At 34.7% G+C, this 24,090-nt stretch overlaps 3 protein-coding genes across 3 annotated transcripts; all 3 read right to left on the reverse strand.

The window, feature by feature from the left end:
• Positions 1–343: 343 nt before the first annotated feature.
• Positions 344–4,615, reverse strand: LOC145584740 (transcription factor HY5-like). The gene is made up of 4 exons (XM_081641539.1): positions 4,333–4,615; positions 3,362–3,542; positions 3,047–3,203; positions 344–967 (listed from the first exon to the last, which is right to left on the reverse strand). Exons 1-4 carry the CDS (start codon positions 4,436–4,438, stop codon positions 905–907), a joined length of 507 nt encoding a protein of 168 aa, XP_081497665.1. The 5' UTR covers positions 4,439–4,615; the 3' UTR covers positions 344–904.
• A 1,235-nt stretch (positions 4,616–5,850) lies between these two features.
• Positions 5,851–19,568, reverse strand: LOC145584741 (tubulin-folding cofactor E-like). Its single transcript, XM_081641540.1, has 16 exons — positions 19,138–19,568; positions 18,290–18,460; positions 17,149–17,195; positions 16,304–16,450; positions 15,971–16,045; positions 15,027–15,133; positions 14,712–14,830; positions 14,555–14,616; positions 11,109–11,216; positions 10,980–11,014; positions 9,128–9,193; positions 7,723–7,814; positions 7,560–7,636; positions 7,283–7,360; positions 6,492–6,630; positions 5,851–6,279 (listed from the first exon to the last, which is right to left on the reverse strand). The coding sequence occupies exons 1-15, from the start codon at positions 19,436–19,438 to the stop codon at positions 6,532–6,534; spliced, it is 1,584 nt and encodes a 527-aa protein (XP_081497666.1). The 5' UTR covers positions 19,439–19,568; the 3' UTR covers positions 5,851–6,279; positions 6,492–6,531.
• Positions 19,569–20,156: 588 nt separating this feature from the next.
• Positions 20,157–24,040, reverse strand: LOC145584743 (protein OVEREXPRESSOR OF CATIONIC PEROXIDASE 3-like). The gene is made up of 4 exons (XM_081641541.1): positions 23,736–24,040; positions 22,316–22,711; positions 21,128–21,454; positions 20,157–20,524 (listed from the first exon to the last, which is right to left on the reverse strand). Exons 1-4 carry the CDS (start codon positions 23,961–23,963, stop codon positions 20,360–20,362), a joined length of 1,116 nt encoding a protein of 371 aa, XP_081497667.1. The 5' UTR covers positions 23,964–24,040; the 3' UTR covers positions 20,157–20,359.
• Between the last annotated feature and the right edge of the window lie 50 nt (positions 24,041–24,090).

Below are 24,090 nucleotides of genomic sequence, written 5' to 3' on the forward strand. Positions count from 1 at the left end.
TAACTCTGTTTTAAACAGCATAAATTACGCATTACTTACACTAATTGACACATGAGTTAGTCGAAAATTTCAAAGCTAATAGTCACTTTATAGCAATATAGGAAAGACCAAATGTTGCATGTTGTACGCTTATAGTTAATATCATTGGTAACTTCATATACGTAGTAGAAAAATCTCATTCTTAAATTTAGTTGTTAAATAATATTAAAATTAAATAAAATCAACCAACCACATATGACCATGCATGTATTATTATCCTAAATGCTTCTTTCTTCTCCATTACAGCTTTGTAAAATACATTAACAAGGTCAAGCCTTGGGTTTACACTAACAAATTTCGAAGCTTCTTGTTGATACTTCTTCACACTGTTATAAACTACTGATGTCACATACAGTAATATTTATATCTCAAAGGAGAATCTCCATACCATGATTAATTTTCAGTAAAAGACATGCCTTCGGAACAATGGAACTGCAATCATCTATAAGATTAGAAATTGAACATCTTTTCGGATCCTGCCCTTTAAGCCTTCGTGTTCTGGGAGCTAGTGTATCCTTGCTACCAAGAGCATCCCAGGCCTATGTACAAAACGGTTGGTGTTTATATTTGTAATCACATCTAATATTCAAGGCATTGTTTGGCATACACCAAAGAAAGTTAATAAGCCTCCTAATTCCAAAGACGGCCATTCACATTATCTTTCAAGTAGCCCCAAGCTTTGCAAAAGCTACTCATGAGTCATGACCGATGTCTGTAAACAAATACTCCAACAAGCTAGCTTTTGTGTGTGCCAAACATAGCCTAATTCAGTATCTTCATTTGTTGTATGTGCTAAAACGCTGTCTGAAATCTGAATCCCTGCACAAGGGTAGCTTTCATGAAAAGGTTGTATTGTTTCGTAATGTCACAGGGATGCATCACCATTAGAACCACCTCCTCTACGGCCTGCTGTTGTGTTCTTCAGTATCTGCATTTGATAACCACAAAAGCATAAGAAAATCTCCATGTGAAAGAAGTTTTATCCATCTGATACTGATATGAAACAAACATAGACAGTCATATTAACTGGCTTTACATCCAAAAAACAGGATAAAGATGATCTGATTGTTCTCTTTTGTCTTTACCCCAAAAAACACTGGATAACATGTCGCTGTATTTTTTTTTTTTTTTAATACCTGTATATAATAAACCCTCGAAAAATGCGAGAAATTTTATCACAGTTGCTCTTTATAGCTATATAAATATATGTAATAATGGCCAGCAAATTCAGATAACATAAACTTAATCACGAGGAATTGTAGCCTTGTAGGAAGAGCTCAAATGCTACTAAGGAGAAAATACAAGTCTATAACTTATCAGATGGCAAAAGTGTAAATAAATCAACAGCTTTTCATTAAAACAGGCCCCAAGTGAGTTAATATAATTATATTTTTGCCACTTAACTGGAGCTTCCTTGCTGCTAAGTTCAAATAATGGTTTTAAACTTTTAAGATGACAAAAGAACGGTTAAATGGCTCATATTCTCACTATTCATAATCTTCATCATTAATAAACTATATACAGTTATATCAAGGCCGTATAGATCTCATATATTCAATGTAATCTTGCAAATGAGTGAAATGACATTAATCTCTTACACAGTCCTCAATAACAGTTAACAGCATCAGTGTTTGGGTGATTTACAAATATAGTTTACACATGCAAAGCTTTACTATTGAGGTGAGAATAACTGAAATCACAGTAGTACCATAATAGGGAAGAATTGTATCAAATGCCAAATAGGCACAGCTAGGGCCTTGCTATCTTCAAATTATTTTGACTTACTTCAGGCAAAATGTAAACAGATAAGTTGATTTTATACAGATGAATCAGATCAATAAGTTGATTTTAGACAGAACAAGTCAAATACAATAGTCCCTAATGTACACAAACCTCCCATTATAGCTCATACTTGCCTTTGTAGGTCACTAACTTAAATTAGTTGCTAAATTGTACAAGTTAAAATGCGCATATTAGCATATAGACATGGACAGCTACCAAGTAAATCCTGGTTCAAGATCATTTACATTATCCTGGTCCACGATCATTTACATTAGCATATGGACGTGGAAAGCTACTAAATCCTGGTTCATGATCATTACATTATCCTGGTTCATGATCACACACTGCCAAAGTGCAAAGGATAGCCAAAGACCATCCCTCCACCCCCACGGTCCCACCACAAGCAGAACAAAGAAAGCAAATTGCACCAGCCAACCCAACATGTTATTTCATTGAATCCATGTGATGTATCTATACAATAATGGCAGCATATATCTATACAATTATGGCAGCCAAAGCTAAAATAGATGATGAAGGAGATAGTGGCAGTGGGTCCCATAAAAATGAAGATCACATATCAGGAATGACATCCCTAAATATTAAAAAAAGGGCCTCTTGTCTTAATTTATCATCCCTACAGGAGCATTCAGCTCAATGGACCATTTCATATATCCTTGACATATGTAACTTGCAAGGGTGTTTTGAGATATCCCGATTTATTTTATTCTATTATAAATTAATGAGTATCATCTAGTCTCCAAGACAGGTTAGGTTCCACTCCACGGCCCAATGCAAGTTACCGGTCCTTACCATGCTCAACCTGACGCTGAATGCCAAAACTATACCTAGTAATAAAGATATATGGCATAGGTGTGTAACCATATAACATCAATATCACATATATTCTTTGAGGGGGGTAATGAGATGATGCTGACATATTCTGTTAGATGACAATAACTGCAAATATGCAACTTTCGGATTGTGATAGTGACTCACCCTATTTCGAAACACAAGTTGAAAAGGTATCATTTACACACATTACGTAAGTGACCGATAAAGGCAATAATGTTGCATCATAATTTAGCTCTAGCAATTAATACTACATTGATATTAAACACGACAAGTCTTATAACAGCAAAAGGCGATTAAAAAGTAACATGGTGTAACAATAAGTTTAGACATGATATTAGCAAAAAAAACATGTATTGCAAGTAATCGAACTTACATGTCTAAGCATCTGATTCTCATTTTGCAAAGTCGACAATCTCTCTTCCAACTCAGAGTTTTTGTTCTCCAAATCTTTAACCCTTGTTTCTAAATCACTCAAATATGCCTTCTTTCTTTCTCTTGCTTGCTGAGCTGAAACTCTATTCCTCAACAACCTGCCCATATCAAATAAATCACCACTTTTAACCCCCTAATCCTCAACAATAAAATATCAATCAACCTCATATTTTTACCACTGAAATTTCCAAAATGCCATACTTTTACCAAATTGGAAAACAATTTAAGTATGTAAAAATTGCAACTTTAGTTTTACCTCTTCAAACGTTTGCTTTCTTTGTCAGCAGGGCTTCTACCCCTCTTTCTTTGGCTCTGTCCTGATGCTTGAACCCGGTCTGGACCGGCCGCAGAATTGGTGTCGCGGCCGGAAGCCGAATTTACTCCTGGTTCACCTCCCATCTCTGGTACTCTCCGGATTTCATCATCACTCTCCATACCTTACATCAAAACAATCACCAAAGTCCAAAACAGTGAAAATTTGGAACTCCTAAATTTATTATTTTTTATCACAAAAAAAGCTCCAATTCCCAATATAATATAGCCTTTGCCCAGGAAATAATAATCAATCCAATTGAGAAGTTCCCAAAACTTCTTCAATTTTCTGCTTAATAAACTTCAAAATTCTTAATACTCACTCATTTTATATTTTATTTGATTATGTTCCAATTTCAAGTATCAATAAAAATCAACGAAATCACATGTGTTAAAACCATAAATTTCTTCAATTCCACACTAAATTAATAAGAAAATTCACAGCTTTATCTAAAAATTTTCCACCTTGGACCATTCAAACAAAGAATTCAATCAAACATGTAGCAATAAACTAACAAGACATGTGATCCAATACCGTCTACACCATTACCCTTTACTGTTCTTCCACACAAAAAAAAAAAAAAATAATAAAAAAAATAATTAAAAAAAAAAAACAAAAACAAAATTCACACCTAAAACAACTGGTATTAATCACATCTATTTTAAGTTTCTCAATTGAATAAAATATAACTTATTCAAATTCACATCAAATTTCATCAACCAAAATCAATTGGGTAGTTAATTCCCCTCTACCCAAAATCTCAAATTTTTTGAAATTCCCAAATATAATAATCTTGAATTTCACCAAATAAATCAAATGGGCATTTAAATATATTAAAAAAATTACATTCTAATGCAAACAAAAACTAAAACTTAAAATTGAAATTGAAATTAAAAAGAATTAGTAAAACTAACCTTCTTTATGATCAAGTTGAAGGGCAGAACCAGAAGATCTCTCACTACTAGAAGGCAAAGAATTAGCAGCAGCAGAAGTAGCACTTGTTGTAGCCTGTTCTTGCATATTTTCCAACCTTTTTAATAATACAAATTTATTAATAATTCTAATATTAATTATAATAAAATGATGTAATTAAATTAAATTAATAATAAAATAAAAGTGTTTTTGTTTTCCTCTGATTTTCCTTCTTCTTTCTTGACTTCTCTGTATTTTTTGGGGAGAGAAAAGGCGGGATATTTCCAGAGTTTACTCAAAAGAGTAATAACATTTGGGAAGAAGGAGAAGAGAGTGAATCTAATCCGTTGATGAGGTTGTTCTTGATCAACGGTGGATAATGAAGGATCGTGGAGGTTATATAGCCATACACACATTTAAGTAATCAAAGGTATGAAGAAGAGGATCGTGGATGTTTTAGAACCGTTGGATTTGGAGAGAGGAGGGAGGAAATCAAGGGTTGTGATTGATTTGTGAATATTATTAATAATATGGGATGATTTTCTGACGTGGACATGTGCTGGTTGAAAAAGGGTATGGAGCCGTGGAGGACAGAATACAAATTGATTTTGGGTTTTTTTGGGACATATTGTTTGAGAAATTACAAAATTAACCTTATTAATTTGTGATGAATTTGGTTGGTGAATGTTGAGGGAGTGAGGGACAAGGGCAATCTCATTGGAACTTTATTCTTAGATGATGACAATAACTAGACATACCATGAGTGATGAGTGACATGAGTCCATGAGCATGAAACATGAGAATTTGGGAGAGTGGGGCATAGATGAAGGGTTCTGGACTTAAACTCCCCACGGGTCAAACTGGGCCGATTTAATAAGCTATATAATTTAGGAGAGTGGGAGGAAGGCAAGGGAATCCCATCCCCCAAATTGTCACTAATGGGATTGAACTTTGAAAGATGTTTTCCTTTCCACTAAACCAAGCTTAGGTTAGTAATCTTTTACGAAGCATTAAAAGAGGACATATTGTATGTTGTTGTTGCATTGATGGAGTATTTATTCAAATTTGTAAGATAATTAACTTGTTATAATCAAATGGTTAAAAAGGTTCTAAGGGTGCCAATCAGGAATGTTGTTACTTTGGACAATTAATTTTGCTCAAGCATATTCGTGCTAACGCATGGGATATATGCATATGCTGATATGCACGTTTAAAAAAATAAAATAGTAAAGACATAATACAAGTAGGTCTTAAAATGTATACAATTGGTCTAACATACTATACCCACCTAATTCACTACCTTAGAACCTTAGAGGTACTCATGGATTAAACTAACCCAGATGGGAATTGGGCCAAGGTCATATGATTAAACATTTTAAGTTATCATCGACTTCCATTTCCTCATGTTCTTAATAATCTGGAAACCTTAAATTTCAAAGTATTATTATTTCAAGAAGCGTTACTAATATTATACTGAGACAACTTAAAAGTTCTTGAAAATACTCTATTTCACTCTCATTTCTAGTTCAAATTATGTATCAGTTGGACTCTTCACAACCATTGTACCATTTCAAACCAGTACCCGATTGTGAAGCAACAAATCAGGAAGTAGAGATTTATAATTATACTCGTATCCAACTATAAACCAAAATTTGCAACATTGACAGGATAGGGAGCCATGAATCAAGCATTACAAACACTGTAATATGTTCGGCCTGTAGTACAAGTATTAATCACCAAGTAACACATACAGATATCATGTTCACATATCAGTTCTTCCTATCTCAATAAGCAAACTGGAGAGCGCCTCCCATGGCACATCTGATCAAGCTAACTTGGCCACTCTCCCAAAGTTGCAGGAGAACTGAGCGCATAGCTCACACTCTAAAAAAGGGACTTGCTCCACCATATGAGTATTGTGGCTCAGGTCCATATGAATAGTGTTCAATCTGTAACAAGCATTATAAACAACCGTGATATCAATTTTTTTTTTTCAAGGCAGACAAAAACGCCAATATTAAAGGATATACTTCATATGTTGTAGCAGGAGGTCTGTTTGGTGTTGAGGTCATCATTACAGTATCAATTCATTTAGATCTCAACTCAGCCTGATATATTCAATAAACACTAAGATTAGAACAAAAACAGCATGACATATTACCTGTCAGAAACAAAACCTACATTGCAGTTTCTTTAACATGCTATGCATCTTCATCAACAAGAATGATTGATTCATTTCCAACTCCAACATCAAGCAAGGAATCCATTTCATTATCAAGAAGTATTGGTAATGGTGAGCCCTGCAAGGGAAACGCAAGCATGTGGTAAGAAATTTTATTTTCAACAACTAGATGGTGGATAAAAATAATCGCTAGCTACTAGCCAAGTTAAAAAGGAATTAGAGCAATTTTTTCATTTCAGATCATACATCACAAGTTATGGACTAATATGCAGCAACTAAATGTGATGAGATTCAGCTAAAAAATACTTAGGTGTCTAAAAGTCCTCTCTCTTGATCACTTACATTAACAACATAGCTCATTGGAAAGTGTCATTATACTATTCTATGCGAATTTGCCTTAGTCTTATCTTACAAACATTCACATGTTACATACAACAATATCAATCACATGACCGCTCAATATGGATCCTGCAGCTGGCAGGTTCAGGTGAATATAAGATGTATGCTAACATGCGTCATGATGCAAAACTAGTACAATTACATTGGTACATAGATAAGCTATCACCTACAATTTTTAAAAGTACTTTTCAAACTTAAGCAGATTACATCTATCAACAACCAAAAAGAAACAAATAGGGCATCACTTAACCCTCTAAATTCTATCCAAGGGAATAACTTTTCAATTTTTAAAATTTTAAAGTTGAACATTGCTATCAAATGCACAATATCTGTGAGCCAAAAGCATATAGAGCTTGAAGACCACTTAGTACCTCTTCTTGCAAAAACAGCTTTAACTTGATGGACTTCAACTTGAAGAATGTCTCGCAAAGAATTTTCAGCTTGCCAACCTTGCAAGAGCAAAACAAATGAGAAGTTGTGTCAAATGTCAATGTAACCTATAGAATAAACCTAAACAAAGAGAATGGTAATCCTCTATACGGCTGTATGCTACAACTGAAATCCAACACATGGATCCTGCATTCAACTCTTTGACAAGGAGAAAGAGAAAGGCCACCAGTTCAAAAAAATAAAGGTGAAACAAATTACAGTAGTTGTAGCTGGCAACTTTTTAGTCAACGGTGGCTTCTCTCCCATTGATGCCCCAACACACTTCAGAGTGATAGCTGCCAAGTTAAGATGTGTATAAGTGACAAGAAAGACATCTAAATAGCATACTTCAAAATAACTGATCACAAGTTCATATACATACTAAGAAGTCCGAAGCTCATTTTTTGAGGTCCTTTTGCTCCATTTGATGGCCTCTCATCTTCTAAACCATGCAAACGTTTGAGTTCATGAAAGCTGTAATATATAATAAAAGAAGTTTTATCAGATTATACATCCAAAGCTATTGTTCTCATAGCAGCATCTACAAATCCTTACGAGTACTGCATATCTCAATTTTACAAACATACATGATAGATTAGAGAGTACAATATCAAAGCAACCAGGAGTCAAGCAACGACAACAAAAAAATACAATTTATTTAATTGAATCCAGTTTAACTTTATAAACTCACTTTTAGCCAGATAACTGCAAAGAAACTTCACTGCACACTTTGTTTTACTCATTATCATAGTGAAAGGAGCAACTTTGCTAATAGAAGCAAAAGGAGAGGATTAAAGTATTAAAAAAGAAACTACTAGACCAAGAGATGGAAGTATTCTAAGCAGTGGCAAAAAGGGAAATACTCAAACAAAGGAACAAATGTTAAACCTCCCAATCTTGAAAGGCATAATCTAGCAGATCATGGAAGAAAATAGACTGACTCAAGCAATCAGAAATTCACAAATCTGTTCATTTTCTTACTGTTTGGCCAACAGAGTTACTATCCAGGCTTTCATGTGTAAACCTCTGTTGTGGCCATAGTGGAATGATAGTATAATCCACAATAGCCGCACAGAGAGTGTGCTTTAAGACAGAGCTTCATCCTGTCAAGAATGTAATGATATGTGTTCCGATTGAAATATCTTTTGTGATTTTGTAAAAACATTATCACAAGATGCATAGTAGTATGAAGGCATTGTTTAACCTCTAGCCCAAATGGTAAACACCCTCTTGGTCTCTTATTACCAAGTTAACATCTTTCATCTCGAAAAAGATGTCTCCATAGACTTTTGACATAGTTGAAAATTAACTTATCTTCTTGATGTATTATGCCAATGTTGGAATATATTGGATCATGTTTCATTTCAATCATTATTCTAGGAAAACAGCAAGGGTTGTATGAGAAGTTGACCAAAATAAGCAATCACTTTAATCTATTGGCTCTTAGCTAAGTGGACATGTTATGAGGACATTTCAAAAAGGAATAGTAGGCATTCTGTGGGATCACACACGCACATTAATTTATGAAAAATTGTTCATGGACCTTCCATGGTCCTCTCAAATGTTAATTTATTCTCAAGTACTTTGAGCATAAGATAAATATAGAATAAACATATTACATAGGATGCATCACTAGAATAACATGACCATGGTGGATGTATGGTACTCTTTATTTACAGTGGCCAGCAGGCCCATCACCTGTACCGTCCATCCTTGGACTAATCAGTTACAAATATTGGTTAACAAATTATCAAAGCTTCAAAAGATTTGAACAAAACAAAAATTACCGGGGGTGGGAACGCTTAATTTCCTCTTGATTATCATGCAGCTTTGACATAACTAAGCGTACATACCTGCAAGTAAGATGATGACTCTCATATATCAGCAGGAAAAGTCAATGGTATGCAGAAAGAGTCTTGGCTTAAACAACTCTGTATTTTGCAAGATTCTCAAGATATATACTATCTGGAAGCATGACATATTATTACAGTTATCCTAATTTTGTTGATATAATTTTTCTAGGAATCATTTTCAAACAAAAGAGAGAAATTACAAATGTAAAAAAAATTTAGTCCATAGTCCTTTAACAATGCATCCTGTGGATGATAATTCAATTCAGCTAATCATACACCATGCCGATAATGCAATTTTCAGTTGGGTAGCACTAAATGTTGGGCCCGGGTCACCCACCTTGACGGGTCGCACGCACACTCCACTCCACATTAGTATGATATTGTCCGCTTTGGGCCTAGCCCGCACGGATTTGTTTTTGGGCACCTTCCCAAAAGGCCTCATACTAGTGTAGTGAACATCTCATTAATAAGGACCTCTTCTCTTCCTTATTTCTTCCATGTGGAACTTGGGATGAACTACCCCAACACTAAACAGCCAACAAAAGCAAGCACATTTACTCCCTAGCAGGAGCATAAATTTGAATACTGCTTGCCAAAAGTGGCAACCAACAAGTACTGATGGCTAAAATGGAAAACTCTCTTACTAACAAAAAACATGTGCTCTGTATTTGGATTCACCATGAAAGTTATGCAATTTTTTAGAGCAATAAAATGTATCCAAACCAGATGTGTTTAGCTATAAAGAAGCCTCAAAAGAAAACGAAAAAAAAAAGGAACTTGAAAACTTGACAAGGGATTGATGATCCATTGGTTTCTTTCTTCTAAAGGGGAGGATCACATTGGCAACTTTTCTTCATCCATATTTTTATGCTTCAAGAACATCTTTAAGTAACAAGGTCGGACACACTTCATCCCTAAAAAGGCTAGGCCAAGGGCAGAAGAGTAAGAAGATGATGAACAAAAAGAACCTCCTTAAGACATAAACTACAATGACTTGCAATGAAACTCATCTCAGGTTTGCACAACTATATGTCTATATGCATCATACTATCTCGACGACATACTTAGACTTCCTATTAATATTCTTCTTTCTTTTGGTCACAAAAAAGCTCAGAATCACAATAATCTTCTGGCCCGGAAACACCCTTGTCCTTACTTATTTATACTAACTAAAACAAGCTCCGCTTTTAAGTTAATTTATCTCAATAATCAGCTCTTATGATTATACTCCTGTTAATACATTCTATCTCAACTACTGACCTACCTGGAATCTTCCTCCTTTGAAGTCTTTATAACAATTGTTAAATTGAGATTGCCAAAGAAAACAATCAAACCCATTTTAAGAGCAGGGAAGGTTTTTTTTTTGTTTTATTAATTCTTTTTTTTTAATACCACAAAAAACTCTTGCCACTTCGGAAAATTGATACTGGTTAAGAGTTTTCCAATTGGTTATTATTTCCTCAAACCATAAAAATTTGACCAAAATTATAGCTATTCCAACATAGCTTAACATAATGGCCAACAAACTATGATGTTCTTCAAAGTACCAGTTACACCCAAATGAAACATTGCTTTACTTCCAATTTGGTGAATGTAAGTTATGTAACAATAATGTTTAAATAGCAAGTTAGCCTTCAGAGAATCATAGTTCCATATAGAAGTAATAATATCATAGAAAAGCAAATTAGATAAAAGAGCATATCAAGAAAAAACATCTTAATATAAGCGATAATCATAGTATGCACACCAATGAATCAATGAGTTAAAGTAATTAGGGAAAATTTACCGGATCTCAGACTCTTTTCTTTCACGATAGCTCACCTGCCATGATTAAAAATATAAAGTACTCATCTAATCTTAAACTCATTCTGCATGAAAAAAATTATCTAATAGACGAGAAATTTTTGAAACTCACCTCACTTCCATTTAGTACTTCAACTTTTGCTAATCGGGCAATCAGAGCAAACCTGGGTATTCCACCTCGTCCTGGATCAGCAATGGGATTCTCAGAGAGCCTAACATCCTACATAAATCCATACATAAACAAAGACATATAACAACTGACAGGAACAGTATAGTGTGCTTAAATGAAAGAATGTCGATATATTCATTTACTCTTGAGTCCTTAAAGCAGTGATGCTTTCAACTACAAATAATTTTCTCACAAATTTCAGAGTCAACCTCCACAATTTGATGTCAATCATATAAGCAAAGGCAATAAGATTACAAAAATTTCAGCCTTTTTTCATTGATAATTTAGTCCTGAACTACACAAATTAGATGTCAAAATAAACTGGTAACTTAACTTGTAACTTGTAACTTGTAAGTAGGAACATGATATAAACAAGGCTATGTCAAATTGACAACCCCCAAACACAACATACGGCACAGTGTAATGACTTCTTGAACCTTGCTAAGCCCCCCATGAGTCCATGACCACCGAAAGAGAACACTATACAGAAGCATTTCACAACATTATCTAGAGGGATCACATGATAGTTTAATGTTCGATAATGGCAACCACAAGCATATCACTACTCCTCGCCAAACTTTAAATACTTTGAATAATTTGAGAAACTGTGTCTGAACATGAGCATTGAGGGTCAGGAAGGGATTGAAAGGCATAGCAAGTCGCACAAGAGGTACATTCCATGATTGTGCACCACCAATAACTCATCAGTTGTTCCAGGGATTCTTGCAGGTCCTAATATCATTGTTTTGATTAATTCAGGATAAAACCAACTTCTTCCATCACAAGTCACAACCTTATTTTACTTTTCTGCTTTTTCACCACCTTCAGAAAATACTTGACTGAGTGTTATGTCAGGATCTTCAAGTCCATCTATTCCTCAATCAAGTCAATCCTCTGTTGTGATGCTGGATCTTGAAATTGACGGTTAAATGCTTAAATTTTAGGTGTGTTTCACTAACTTCCTGTATGTTTTAGTGGTAATCATCATAGTCACTATGGTGCTCTAATAGAGTGTACACTACTCAGCAATTTTGGAGAAAATAATGGTATCTTGTTAGAATTTATGATTGTGATATGGTATCATACGCAGTCTGATATGGTATCATATACAGCCTATCAATCCAGAAAATTTACTCTTGTTCATAATATCAGCAAGCATGAAATGGAAACATGTGCATCTAAAGATCAGATATATTCAACAAATCCAGCTGTGGAAGAATTTAGCATAAGCAATTTGAATGAAGTCAGCATTTAACATACAATTGACATTTAGCAGCCTGTGTATTTATTTATAGAAAGTAGAACCATCTTGAGCTTTGATACCTAAACTTCTCCTAACTATATCTTGAAAAGTGAGAGATATTAAAAAGGAATGCTAGACAAACATGAATGCAGCAATAACGCTCCCTGCCTCCCTGGCAAAGCAAACTATACCTTCTTTCAACCATTCAATCTCCTTGAAAGTTGTGAGATAAAAAGCTCTCAAAAGGCCTCTGAGCGTGGATTGCCTCCAAGAGGAAAACCCAAAAAACTAAACAGCCAATTCTGGATCTCATACCCCTACCACAGTAGAAACCCCCAAGAACATCCCAGATAAGTTAAATTCCTTCTAAACTACAACTTGAAAGGTTTTTGCTAGCTAAGATCAGAGAATATAAACTAAAGAAGAGGATAAAGCACCTAAAACTTCTAAATACAGCACACGCTTTCTTAAAACTTTGTCTCAAACCTCTAAGTGGCAAGCATGTTTGACGAAACAACTTTTGATATGTCCTAGAGACAACTTATCTTGCTTGCTATACAGGGACAGTCAGTAATGGAAACAAGCATATCTAACAACCAAACCCTCAATCACAAAGCATGCAGTACTCAATAGGTAGAATATAAAAGATTGAGAAAAACCCACTCTTAGAATTTCTATCAAAGTCAAAATTTCAATACATTACCTCTCAACTAGCACATCAAAAAATGACATCGTGACAATAGAGGACAAAATAACTCCAGCAACAGGGACTTCAAACAGATCCAAAGTCTAATTCCCAAAAGGATGGGGTAGGCTACATAACCCAAGGATCTATCTCCTGTGAATCATACACAATGATCATCCATTTTGCACTAAATGCTCTTGCAAACCCATTCTTTTCATGTCATTTCAACTACCTTCTCCAAGTCATCTTACGACTCCCTCCACAGCCCAAAAATCCTCCAAAAACTGACTTTTATGCACATCAAACTATGTCTGGCCATTGGAAACAATAGACTAAATCTAGGATACAAATTTTCATGGGCTAGAAGTCTGAAACCTTACAAGCAAAAAGAGTCTTGCTCAAAAGAGAATCACCATGACGACTTCCCTACTAAAGAGATGTTTTTAGAACAAAGATTCACAAGAGCCAGGCCTTACTCCTGGTAAGGTATGCAAATGTGGAGACTTGAGAGTAGATAACACAGCAAACAAGAGAGGCAAGCAAGTTAAGAGTAGAAAGTTCCAAATTGATCCATGAGACTTGCCTAGACTAATCCTCAACCCTGGAAAAATACAGAATACTTGCATGGTAGTAAAGTGCATTCTTGCCCCTGATCACATCAACCAAAAGGAAAAATGTAGTATTATACTATTATCCACAAATAAGAGATAGTGGAAAAAAGATACCATCCCATGTACCCTTAAGGCCTAACGCCCTTGACATAATTCAAAGCCTTCTCTAATAAGAAAATGTCAAACTATCAACAACCAAAGTGAAGAAGACAAGGAACCACCTCGTCACATACCCCTGGAAGTCCCTATTTGTTGTTTAATGTTATTATTAGGATTTCTAGTGATAAAACATGCAATTATTAATCACATAAAACAATTATTAATATCTAGTTTCCACATCTATTTTAAATAGTTTTACAAAGTTCTATCAATTTATATAAAGGCAAGCCATGCCACAGTATTTCCATAGCATGTCTTGATTATTAATGATTACGATTACAGAGTAATTTTACAGTTTTACCTCTCTATACGTTCTCTTCTACCCTGTTAGCATGCAATAGTGGAGTAGAGTCAAACTAAGCATGAAAAATGGTCGAATGGGGGACATGAGCAAGAGTCTCATGCCCCCAAAGCTCCTACCTTTCCTAAAATCCAGTTTTCTGGCCCTTCTGGGTGATTCTAATCAGTATATACATGCACATTATTGACTGAGAAGATGATTAAATCCAATAAAGACACAGATTTCATAGTCACACCAATAAACAAACTACAAGGACCAACATTATAAACATAATCAACCATAAGTAATAGCATGTATCACCACACTTCAGCACCATATGCTACACAATACTATATTATATCAGTGATCACCATAAGCATGTAAAAAATAAGTAAAGGCACAAGAACATACTGTTAGGCTTGGGAAAGAATTTAATGAATCTACAGAATCTAGATCTGAAATGCAGTTAGCACCTGCAAGATACAAAAAAGCACCACCATATAGTTCAGTTTATATGAGATTGAAATTCAACATAGACAAATATTCTACAGAATTGATCACAAATTACCTAAGAGAAGGCAACGCAAATTTTGAAAGGCTTCAATGTGGGTGGATTTATCCATAGAGTTTGTAAATGGGTAAAATACTTTGCTTATGTTATTCTTGCTTAAATGAAGCTGCTCTAAACTGGGAAAAAAAAAATGCATTTACTTCAGATCTAGTCCAGATATTGCAGGTAAGAAACAAGCTTCCAGCTCCAGATACTGCAGCAGACTCATCTATTCCCTCTCATTCCCCTTCATTTTATAGCAAACAAAAAAGCATACATATAACTTGAAAGCAAAATGTTATCCACCAATGACTTCATGGAGTATATTAATACCTAGTTAGCTCTGATAACTTCAAAACCTCACCCCACTCAGATATACAATTTTCTTCCAAATTCAAAATGCGCAGAGAACCAAAACTTTGAGCAGTGGCTGACGTGGGCTGCAAAGAACATATAAAAATGTAACTTAAGACAGAGATGAACTAGAAAATGTACAGCTGAAAGTTAATTAAAAAAATTAAGTAAAGCTATGATTAAATCAATGTCTAAATCAAAGATAAGACTCGTAGAAGTATTATTAATTCAGCTAAAGCACTACATGATAATTAGCACAGGCATCCAATCCCAGTTTTTAAGAACTAAGCTTGGAGCTGAAATTCTTTTTTTTTTTTTTTTTTTTTGGGGGGGGGGGGGGGGGGGGGGTTGACCAAAAAAGCTCCACTTAAGTTTCCCCTCATTTCCAAACTAGCTTAATGGACAAATGACCCTTTTTCTTCATAGATATACACTTGTAATCAGACAGGAAAAATAACAAGAAGAAAATCTTGTGCAATATTAAAGTTTCCACTACTTATAGGCAAAGAGATATGCAGCCCAAAGGTGTCTCATCTTTCTAGAATATGAAAATTAATCATTAAATCAGCTTAAGGACGAGGACTCCACCAGCATGAATATGTCAGACAATATACCCAGACCATGTTAAAAATATCCATTTTTTCTCGTTTCTTTGTGCAGACAGTCTTTAGTTTCCAAAACTAGTTCTACTTTTGGGAAAGCATTTAGATTTTTAAAAGAAGCTTTTGCTTATTCACTTATATTTATGGTTCCCAGTAATTGTCAGGAAAGAGGGAATAGCACATTTCTTTCGATTAAATGATCCTTAGAGCTGCAGAGGAAGGAGGAGGAAATCTACATCTAACAGGACTCACAGTATCACAAGGAGACAATATAAAGAAAAAAATAAAGCAAACAAGAATGCAGAAGCATCAACGGCATACCGTAATTTCACTGATTTTATTCCCCATCAGATGTAATTCTTCTATAGATGGTAAGAATTCTTTGAGCAACTCAACCTGTGGAAGTGAAAACAAAAATTCTCAGATTCAGTTGACAGATGCAAAACTGGAGGAAAAATAATAATAATGATAATAATAATATATATATATATATATATATAAAATCAGGATCCATATTATGTCACTAATACAGTAATACATGCACCCTTCACTCATCAGTCTTTCCTGGGAAGTACTACTTTGTAAGAATCGCAATTAATGAAAGGTCACTCCCAGGTTAAACCCGCAAAAGATGGTCCAAACAAAAGAGCGCACCTGTGTCCATTTTATACCACTATAATTCAGCACCAAAACACGGATGTTTCTTAGAATCGGTAGGCATGTCACATCCTGCGACATCATATTGTTTGACAAATTTAATGCTGAAAGAAGTGGTAGCTCTTGACAGACAGTGGCAATATCCTGAAAAATAACAGATTGACCAGCATTGGTTTATTGCACTTAACAAAGCATTAAACCCTAAAAAATTAAAGAATCAATGAGCATAGTTTTGGATATATATTCATGTTACACAACAATAGAATCTCCTGTTCTGCATTAGTACTGGACCATTAACCATTTAGTTAACAATAAAGGAACATATATAAAATTAAAAGAATTGATCATTGCAAAAATTTCTACTGAAAAAATAGAAATTTGCTATAGCTCAAAACTAAGCATGCCAAGGCATTATGTCCTTTTTTATAGGTGATACACATAAACAATATATAGACCCTCTGTTCCAAATTAGTCACCACAAATGTTTATCAAGGTCAAAATTTATAAACTTCGACAATAGTCCATATATTTTCAGCTATACATGAAAAACAGTCATGAGGTATCTAATTGGATTCATCTCAATATGTATATTCAAATTATGTATTTTCTCTTGATATGAATGTACAGTCATATAGATGTCAATGGTCCAAATAGTGGCTTAGAAAATCGTTTGTGGCAACTAACTTGGGACGGGGGGAATTAATAGATTGATAAGTCACATTTCCCACCCATATGACCACCGATTTGAAATGATGTGGCTATAACCTATAGCTTCCTAGTAACTTCAACTCAATGACAGGTATATTATGGTTTGTGAAATTCTTAAGTTATGAAAAACTGACCTTCCAGTCTGAAAGCAGGTTTCCAGTTAAATCAAGCTCCTTCAGGTCTGTACAAAAACAAAGAAGTATCAAGAAGAAATTCTAGATATAGATTCCTTCAATAGGTAATACTCCGTATAAAACTGAGTTATTCAAACATTATGAACTGAACTTTCATAAGTGAGTAATAACCCACTTTCAGCATCCAAGGCATGACAGATCAACACTCAAAGAAACTAATGCAACTTTTTAGACATAACGTGTACTAATCATCCTATACATGCGTGCTGCATTACACTCTACTTTCAATCTGTCCTCAACAACAGCCACACAGACCAAAATTGAGGCAAATCCATAATATATTAAGTTTATTTTATTTAATTTTGCAGAGTGCTGCATTATACACTACTTAAGCGTTTACCACTTTGCCAATTCAATTTTCTAACGTCTAGCGCACTGTATAGCAACATTCTCACCTTTTTCCCATCTCTTTATCATTATACTTTTCCTAAGATTACTATTTTTTAATCTGAATTTCTTTAGTATTTTAATACAGAAAATCATTTCACATTTTCACCTATTGCATTCATTTAACCATAAAAGGAATAGCACATCTTTTGCATGGCATCCAAGACTTCATGCGAAAGAAGAAAATACAATGAAAGGAGAAATTGTAGAAATAACTAAAATGAACAAGAAGAGTCCATACGGATCTATTCAGAATATAATTTTTATACTCTGTTTCATTTCTGACTAGTAATCTACTAACTACTTCCAAAATTTCCTCTAACAAAGGCACACAAGCATATTCAGCATTTTTCAGGCCACAAAAAAACAGCCTTCACAGAATCAAGATACTGGAGACGGTTTTCTCAAGAAATTTCTTTCTTTGGTGTTCACATAAAGCCACAAAGCTACCAAGGAAATTACGTTCATGGAACGTGCTGAAACGGAGCTGTGAAAAATCAATATGGGATCATCATAAGAAAAAATTAACACAAAATAAGCATTGGAAAATTGGCAATGGCTACAACTTACATAAATCTTAAAAAATTACATAGAAAATAGAACGCGGTTTGTGAACACTTTTACTAGTAATTAGCTACCAAAAGAGAAGGCATCACATTGCAAAAAGAATTGGTAAAAGAAGATGATGACTTACTGGGTACAATTGAACTAACTTGAGATGGAGGTCCAGCAGAGCTAACCCCAAGATAAGCTAATGAGGCACCGCATAGCTCTTCAAATTGACTTAGCTTATTTTGAATTTTGTCTTTCCCAACAAGTTCAATAGAAACTTTTTTGTTGCTTGCTGAAAGGACATACATTTCCTCTGCATGAGGAAAGACCATCATGTAAATTTGAGAACTATTAAACTAGGGACAGTAAGATGCAACCTTAACATACTTATAGGCAACACGAAACAAAACCACCCTCAAAGAATCATCAAACATTATAGTACATATAATGGGTTTAAATCTATTCGATGCAAGTTGTTCTATCATCTGGTTACCTCAACTTTAATTCCCATTCAAATCATAGTCAAATTTGCTTACATTTCTGCAGATTTCCACAGTTTTACATCTCCTCATAATTTCACATAAATTGATTCCCAAAAATGAACCCATTTAGAATGTGATAAACCACATGATAAGTTCTACTTGTATTATTTTGTTGAACAACATCAAATTAGTGAATGGTCTTGCCATAGTTATTAAATTTAAGGCAATTCACAACAAATGTACACCATTTGTCCTAGAACACTCTTTACACTTTGCCTAACTTCATCAAAAACAATCTATATTTCCACATTAAAGGTAGCACATTGCACATACTTATAAAGTTCATCATTTCATAAATAAAAATGCTGATAACATACTCATATAACAACAACAAACATAAGTAATAATAATAAAACAATAACCCTGACGCCCCGTCTAGTAAGCAGTAATAAATCGAGGGAATGGTAATGACCACCTATCAAACGGGCCGTAAATAACATTTATATACCTTCCTCTTCCTTGGTGGTTTCGCCTCGATATCGAATCATAAGGGCTTCCAACAATGTAATACCAGAAGACAGAAGATGGGGTCGAACAAAAGAAGCTGATTTCTCCAATTTAGCTTGAAAATATTGAACTCCATTAATAGAACCATCATTTTTACCATCACCATTATCCCAATCAACACCAACCCAGTCCCCAGAATAACCTTCTACTGGTCCAACATACTTCACCGTTCCAATTCTTCGAGTATCCCCAATTGAATGAACTCTTTGCTCGATTTTAAACATGGGTTTTGAATCACCCATTTCTTTCTTTATTCCTAATGTTTTCTTAATGAAAAAATTGACTAAATTGTATCCAAATTTCCATTTATTGAATATTTCTAGATTTTTGGGTGGATCGTGGATGAATAAAGAAATAAGTGTATTTTTGTTACTGTGTATGTCTGTATGTGACTTTGATTTGCCAGATTTTGGTTTATAGTCCCTCCATTTTGCAAAATTGATTTTGTAAATACGGCATTTAATGTACTATGTACATCTTTTACGGAGTAATTATTAATATTAGGCAAAAACAAATAAACGCCTTTACGATAGTTAAAAGTAAAAAGATTAAATTAAAATGAACATTAATTACACCGATCGACGTGTAATTTTGTCATACATTTCCAAATTAAATGTTACGGAGTAGCAAGATCTTTAATGTTATTAATATTTAATAGAATATCATAATATTATTAATTATATTAAGTTGAATTCCAGCATCACTATTACGAAATATTTATTTGTAGGTTACTCCGGTATAAGTTTTTCCAACTAGTAAAAATATCGAGCAAACAAAATGCCAAGTGTATAACGCCAAGTAAAGATTTGATAATGTGATTGATATGAGTGTCAATATTTCGGTTAAAGATTTCAATCACTAACCTTGATATCTAAAGTGAGACTATTTTGCGAATACAATATTTAACTAATACAATTTTTTTTACAGTGTAATAGTAATTTTTACTACTCCATACATTACTTACTGGTATAATAGTAATTTTTTTTATAAATTCTGAAGTATAATAGTTTTTCTTTTTACTACTCCATACATTAGTACATTACCCCCTCGGTTCCTCTTTGGCAGAATAGGCATAAAGTACATAAGCTTAATGACCAATTTTAGATATAATCACTAATGAAACTATTTTACAAAATAAACTACAAGTCACTAGGATGACAAAATTATTGGGTAAACACAGATTCAGTAGATGAGCGTCGATAGGGTTGCTGCTGTGCACTAGCAGGCTCTGCAGGCACACCTTCATCGGCACGTTTGTCTTCAAACCATTTCAATATTCTCCTGCGAGGAAGGTTTGTCACATGGGCAATGCTGCTGATCATGGTATTCTGCACATTTTAAGATCTAGTCTCAGTCTTTCTAACAAACAACTAACTAGTACAGGAACTTCCCACAAAATGTCGAAAGAGAAGTAAGAGAATGAACAAAGAAATTTGTTTTGTATAAACTATGAAGTTAAATCAAAGCTTGGCAATTGCGAGATCAAATGAACTAGATGCTTTTTATCCAAAATATACGAAATCTGATAATAAACACACAGCATACTAGTTTCAGATGTATACTACTACAATTCAAAATTAAAAACAATCTTCGACCCTGAGGCTTTGTTCTCTTAACTTGAAAGCTCTTATATTAACTTAAATGTTATAGACCCTCTATTAAATTCCTCCTAGTTGTAAATTGGACTTCAGTATAACTTGTCTGAACTAATAGGCACTTATCCGAAGTCCGAACTAATTTTTCCTCAAACTTATTTGTTTAAGGTTAAATGAATAAACTGTCAATAACTGGTTACGTCAATGATTATTGATGACATAAAAGATAAGCAGCATATAATGATATAAACTCTGGCTCTGGTTCTTTGCAGAATACAGAAAGCTGTGCAAAGAACAGAGTCTAAACAGATAAATACTTGATGGACATAAACTTACTGTAGGACGTTTAGTACGCCTGTAGACGTTTTCTAGAGTTTCAACTTGAACTTTCTTCAATCTCTTTCGTGCAGACCAGCTACCTTGCAGGACATGGATGGGAGTTTCGACCTTGGGTTCAGGTTTATCAGAATCAGCAATCACCTCAGAATCAGCAATCACCTCAGAAGGAACAGATGGCATGCCTTCAGAGTCTGGAATCGTGACAACAGGCTTTGGTTTATCAGGCAAAGAAGCACTCATCATTAACAGATTAGGTGGTGGCTCCCGCAGCAATTGAAGAACAACAGCCCTATCAAGACATAACTCAGCTGCGAGATTTTTTATCTGCAAGGCAAATGGTAACTTTGGTCAATGGAGAAACCATAATAGTTTACCAACAAAGATAGGAAATTATTTACCATGAGCTGGGAATATCGTACAAAGCAACATCCCCTTCACAAATTACATACACCATAAACAACTTTGAACAAATACTATAATACGTACGTTGGTGCATGATAAGTCACTTATCTATTCAACACCCTTAACCTGCACCTTTTGAAAGGAACTTGTTTCAAACTGATTGTCCTGTCCCCTTATTTATGAAACGATTTCACAATACACAGCACAATGTCTTCACAAATTACAAACACCACAAACAACTTTGAACAAATACTATAATACGTACATTGGTGCATGATAAGTCACTTTTCTATTCAACACCCTTAACCTACACCTTTTGAAAGGAGCTTGTTTCAAACTGATTGTCCTGTCCCCTTATTTATGAAACGATTTCACAGTACACAGGACAATGTGTGAACACATCAGTACATGTGCCTAATGGAAATATATCAGCGTACTACAAAGGCAAGCCTTTAATTAAGCACTTTTGGACAACAGAGAAATGAATGTCACAGTAACAGAAGCCCAGTTAATTGCTCATTCAAAATGATGGCAACTACAACATTATATCAGTCGATCTCGAATTGCAAAGACAGTCAGTCCCTACCCATTTAATATTTGCACTGAAATGGTTCTTCTACTCGCTACAATCTCCATTCTCATTCATTTTCTGCTCCAAGCCTCCAAATTCATCTTCAAGTATAAATTTGATATTTATCTTGCAAGATTTTCTAACACAAAGGTCTCGGACACTGATATGACTCAAGTACAAATGGTATTGATAACAAAGAGTACATGACTTACACTAGTTTTACGGCGGCCAACCTTCAGCGCTTGTGCCAATCGACGAAGTTGCCAACCTTTCAGTTGTACTGGTTCCTCTTCCTCTTCCTCGTCTTCTTCTTCTTCATCACCGGCATCATCTTCTTCAACTTCCTCTTCCATTTCTTCTTTTGCACTTTTTCCTTTGGGAGCATCATTTGTTGTCGCACTTAACAACGCCAACATATTTTCATCTTCTGCAAGTGCTTCTTCTAGCTCCCGTTCGAGCATGGCAAGCTCTTCTTCAGAAATCTCATCCTCACCATCATCTAAAAACTCCTTATCTTGCTTGAGATCTTCTTCAAGCTGCTTAAAAAGAGCCTCAAAACCATCCTCATCTATATCATCATCTTTATTAGAGTCTTCTTTCGTGCGACTCTGCAAGCAACAAGAAAAAAATCATCCTGTTGCATTGTATAATGTAGTTTTTACCAACATGCAACAGCCAAGGCAATCATAGGAGATGAACACACAGCAGTCTTATGTCAATCAGACTGATTTTCCCTCATCGTATAAGGCACAATTATTTGCAAACCACAATAATTGCAGAAGAATGCAAGAAAATTTTGTGCCAAGGTGCTACAATCCTATTAATTCAAGAGGTTGCAAAAGCATTCTCAAAATGCATCATAACTCACAAGGCACATTACTTGATCAATGGTGCCACCTAGCGTTATGCTTATTTGCTCTCACTTCAGTTCAACTACCATTTCCACTGTCCTACTTCCCATAAAGTCATCAATATATAAGACCACAGACTAAAACTTAGCTCGAACTCACCTTACCAGGAGTAAATCATAAACATGGCAGGCGATAGCCAATACGGACAAAAACTTGACTCGAACTCAGCTTATCAGGAGTGACTTAGTGTGTACCCAATTACATAAAACTCACCCCACATCTATAGTCTATTAACATACTAAACACCTAAAATCACATCCAAAATTGTTGGCAATTCTATGTTACTTAAACTCGGCTACAAGTGTCACACAAAACTGCCTCACAAAAATTTAGCATGATTTTGGTCCAAAATGAAGTGTCATATACTCATATCTATATCCAATTGTCAAGTATCCGACATGGGTATTCGAGAAAAAATGAATTGTTATGAGTATTAGAGTAACATAGGCTGCTAAATGAAGATAATGCAACAAACCCAAGTAAAATACAGTCCCAATTGACTCAACAAAACACTAATCCAAGGTAAATTCACTAATCAATTCCATATTATTGATAATAAATACTTTCACAAAAATCCCAGAAAATAAAATTACAAATTCCCATTATCCACAAATTCATGGGAAATGGAAAACTAAACAAAAACTTATTATTAACATCATATAAATGGATAAAAGAAATCAAAATTAAGATTATAAACAAGAAAAAGAAAGCAAAAAAAGACCTTGTTTTTCTTGGAGGAGGAAACAGGGCGGCCGGAGTTGCTACGGCGACGGGCGAAGCAGAGGACGGAGCGGGAGAAAGGGACACGTGGAAGAGAGAGATTGGAAGGTTTGGGGCAGTGAGAGAAGATGTAATTGTTGTAGGATTGTGAGGAAGAAGAAGAGGAGGAGGAAGGTAAGGTTGAAAGAGTAATGGAGGATGAGTTGTTATGTATTGAAGTGAAGTTCATCTTCTTCACTTTGTTTTCCTGAACACTATACTACTACTATTGAGGGGTTTTGATTTTTGAGAGATTGTGAAAAGAAAGGTTTATCCTTCGCATTTGAAGCATGGACTTGACTTGAAAGAGCTGCCTA

Source organism: Chenopodium album, chromosome 16 (genome assembly GCF_948465745.1).
Source record: "Chenopodium album chromosome 16, dcCheAlbu1.1, whole genome shotgun sequence".
In the NCBI taxonomy this organism is placed as follows: domain Eukaryota; kingdom Viridiplantae; phylum Streptophyta; class Magnoliopsida; order Caryophyllales; family Amaranthaceae; genus Chenopodium; species Chenopodium album.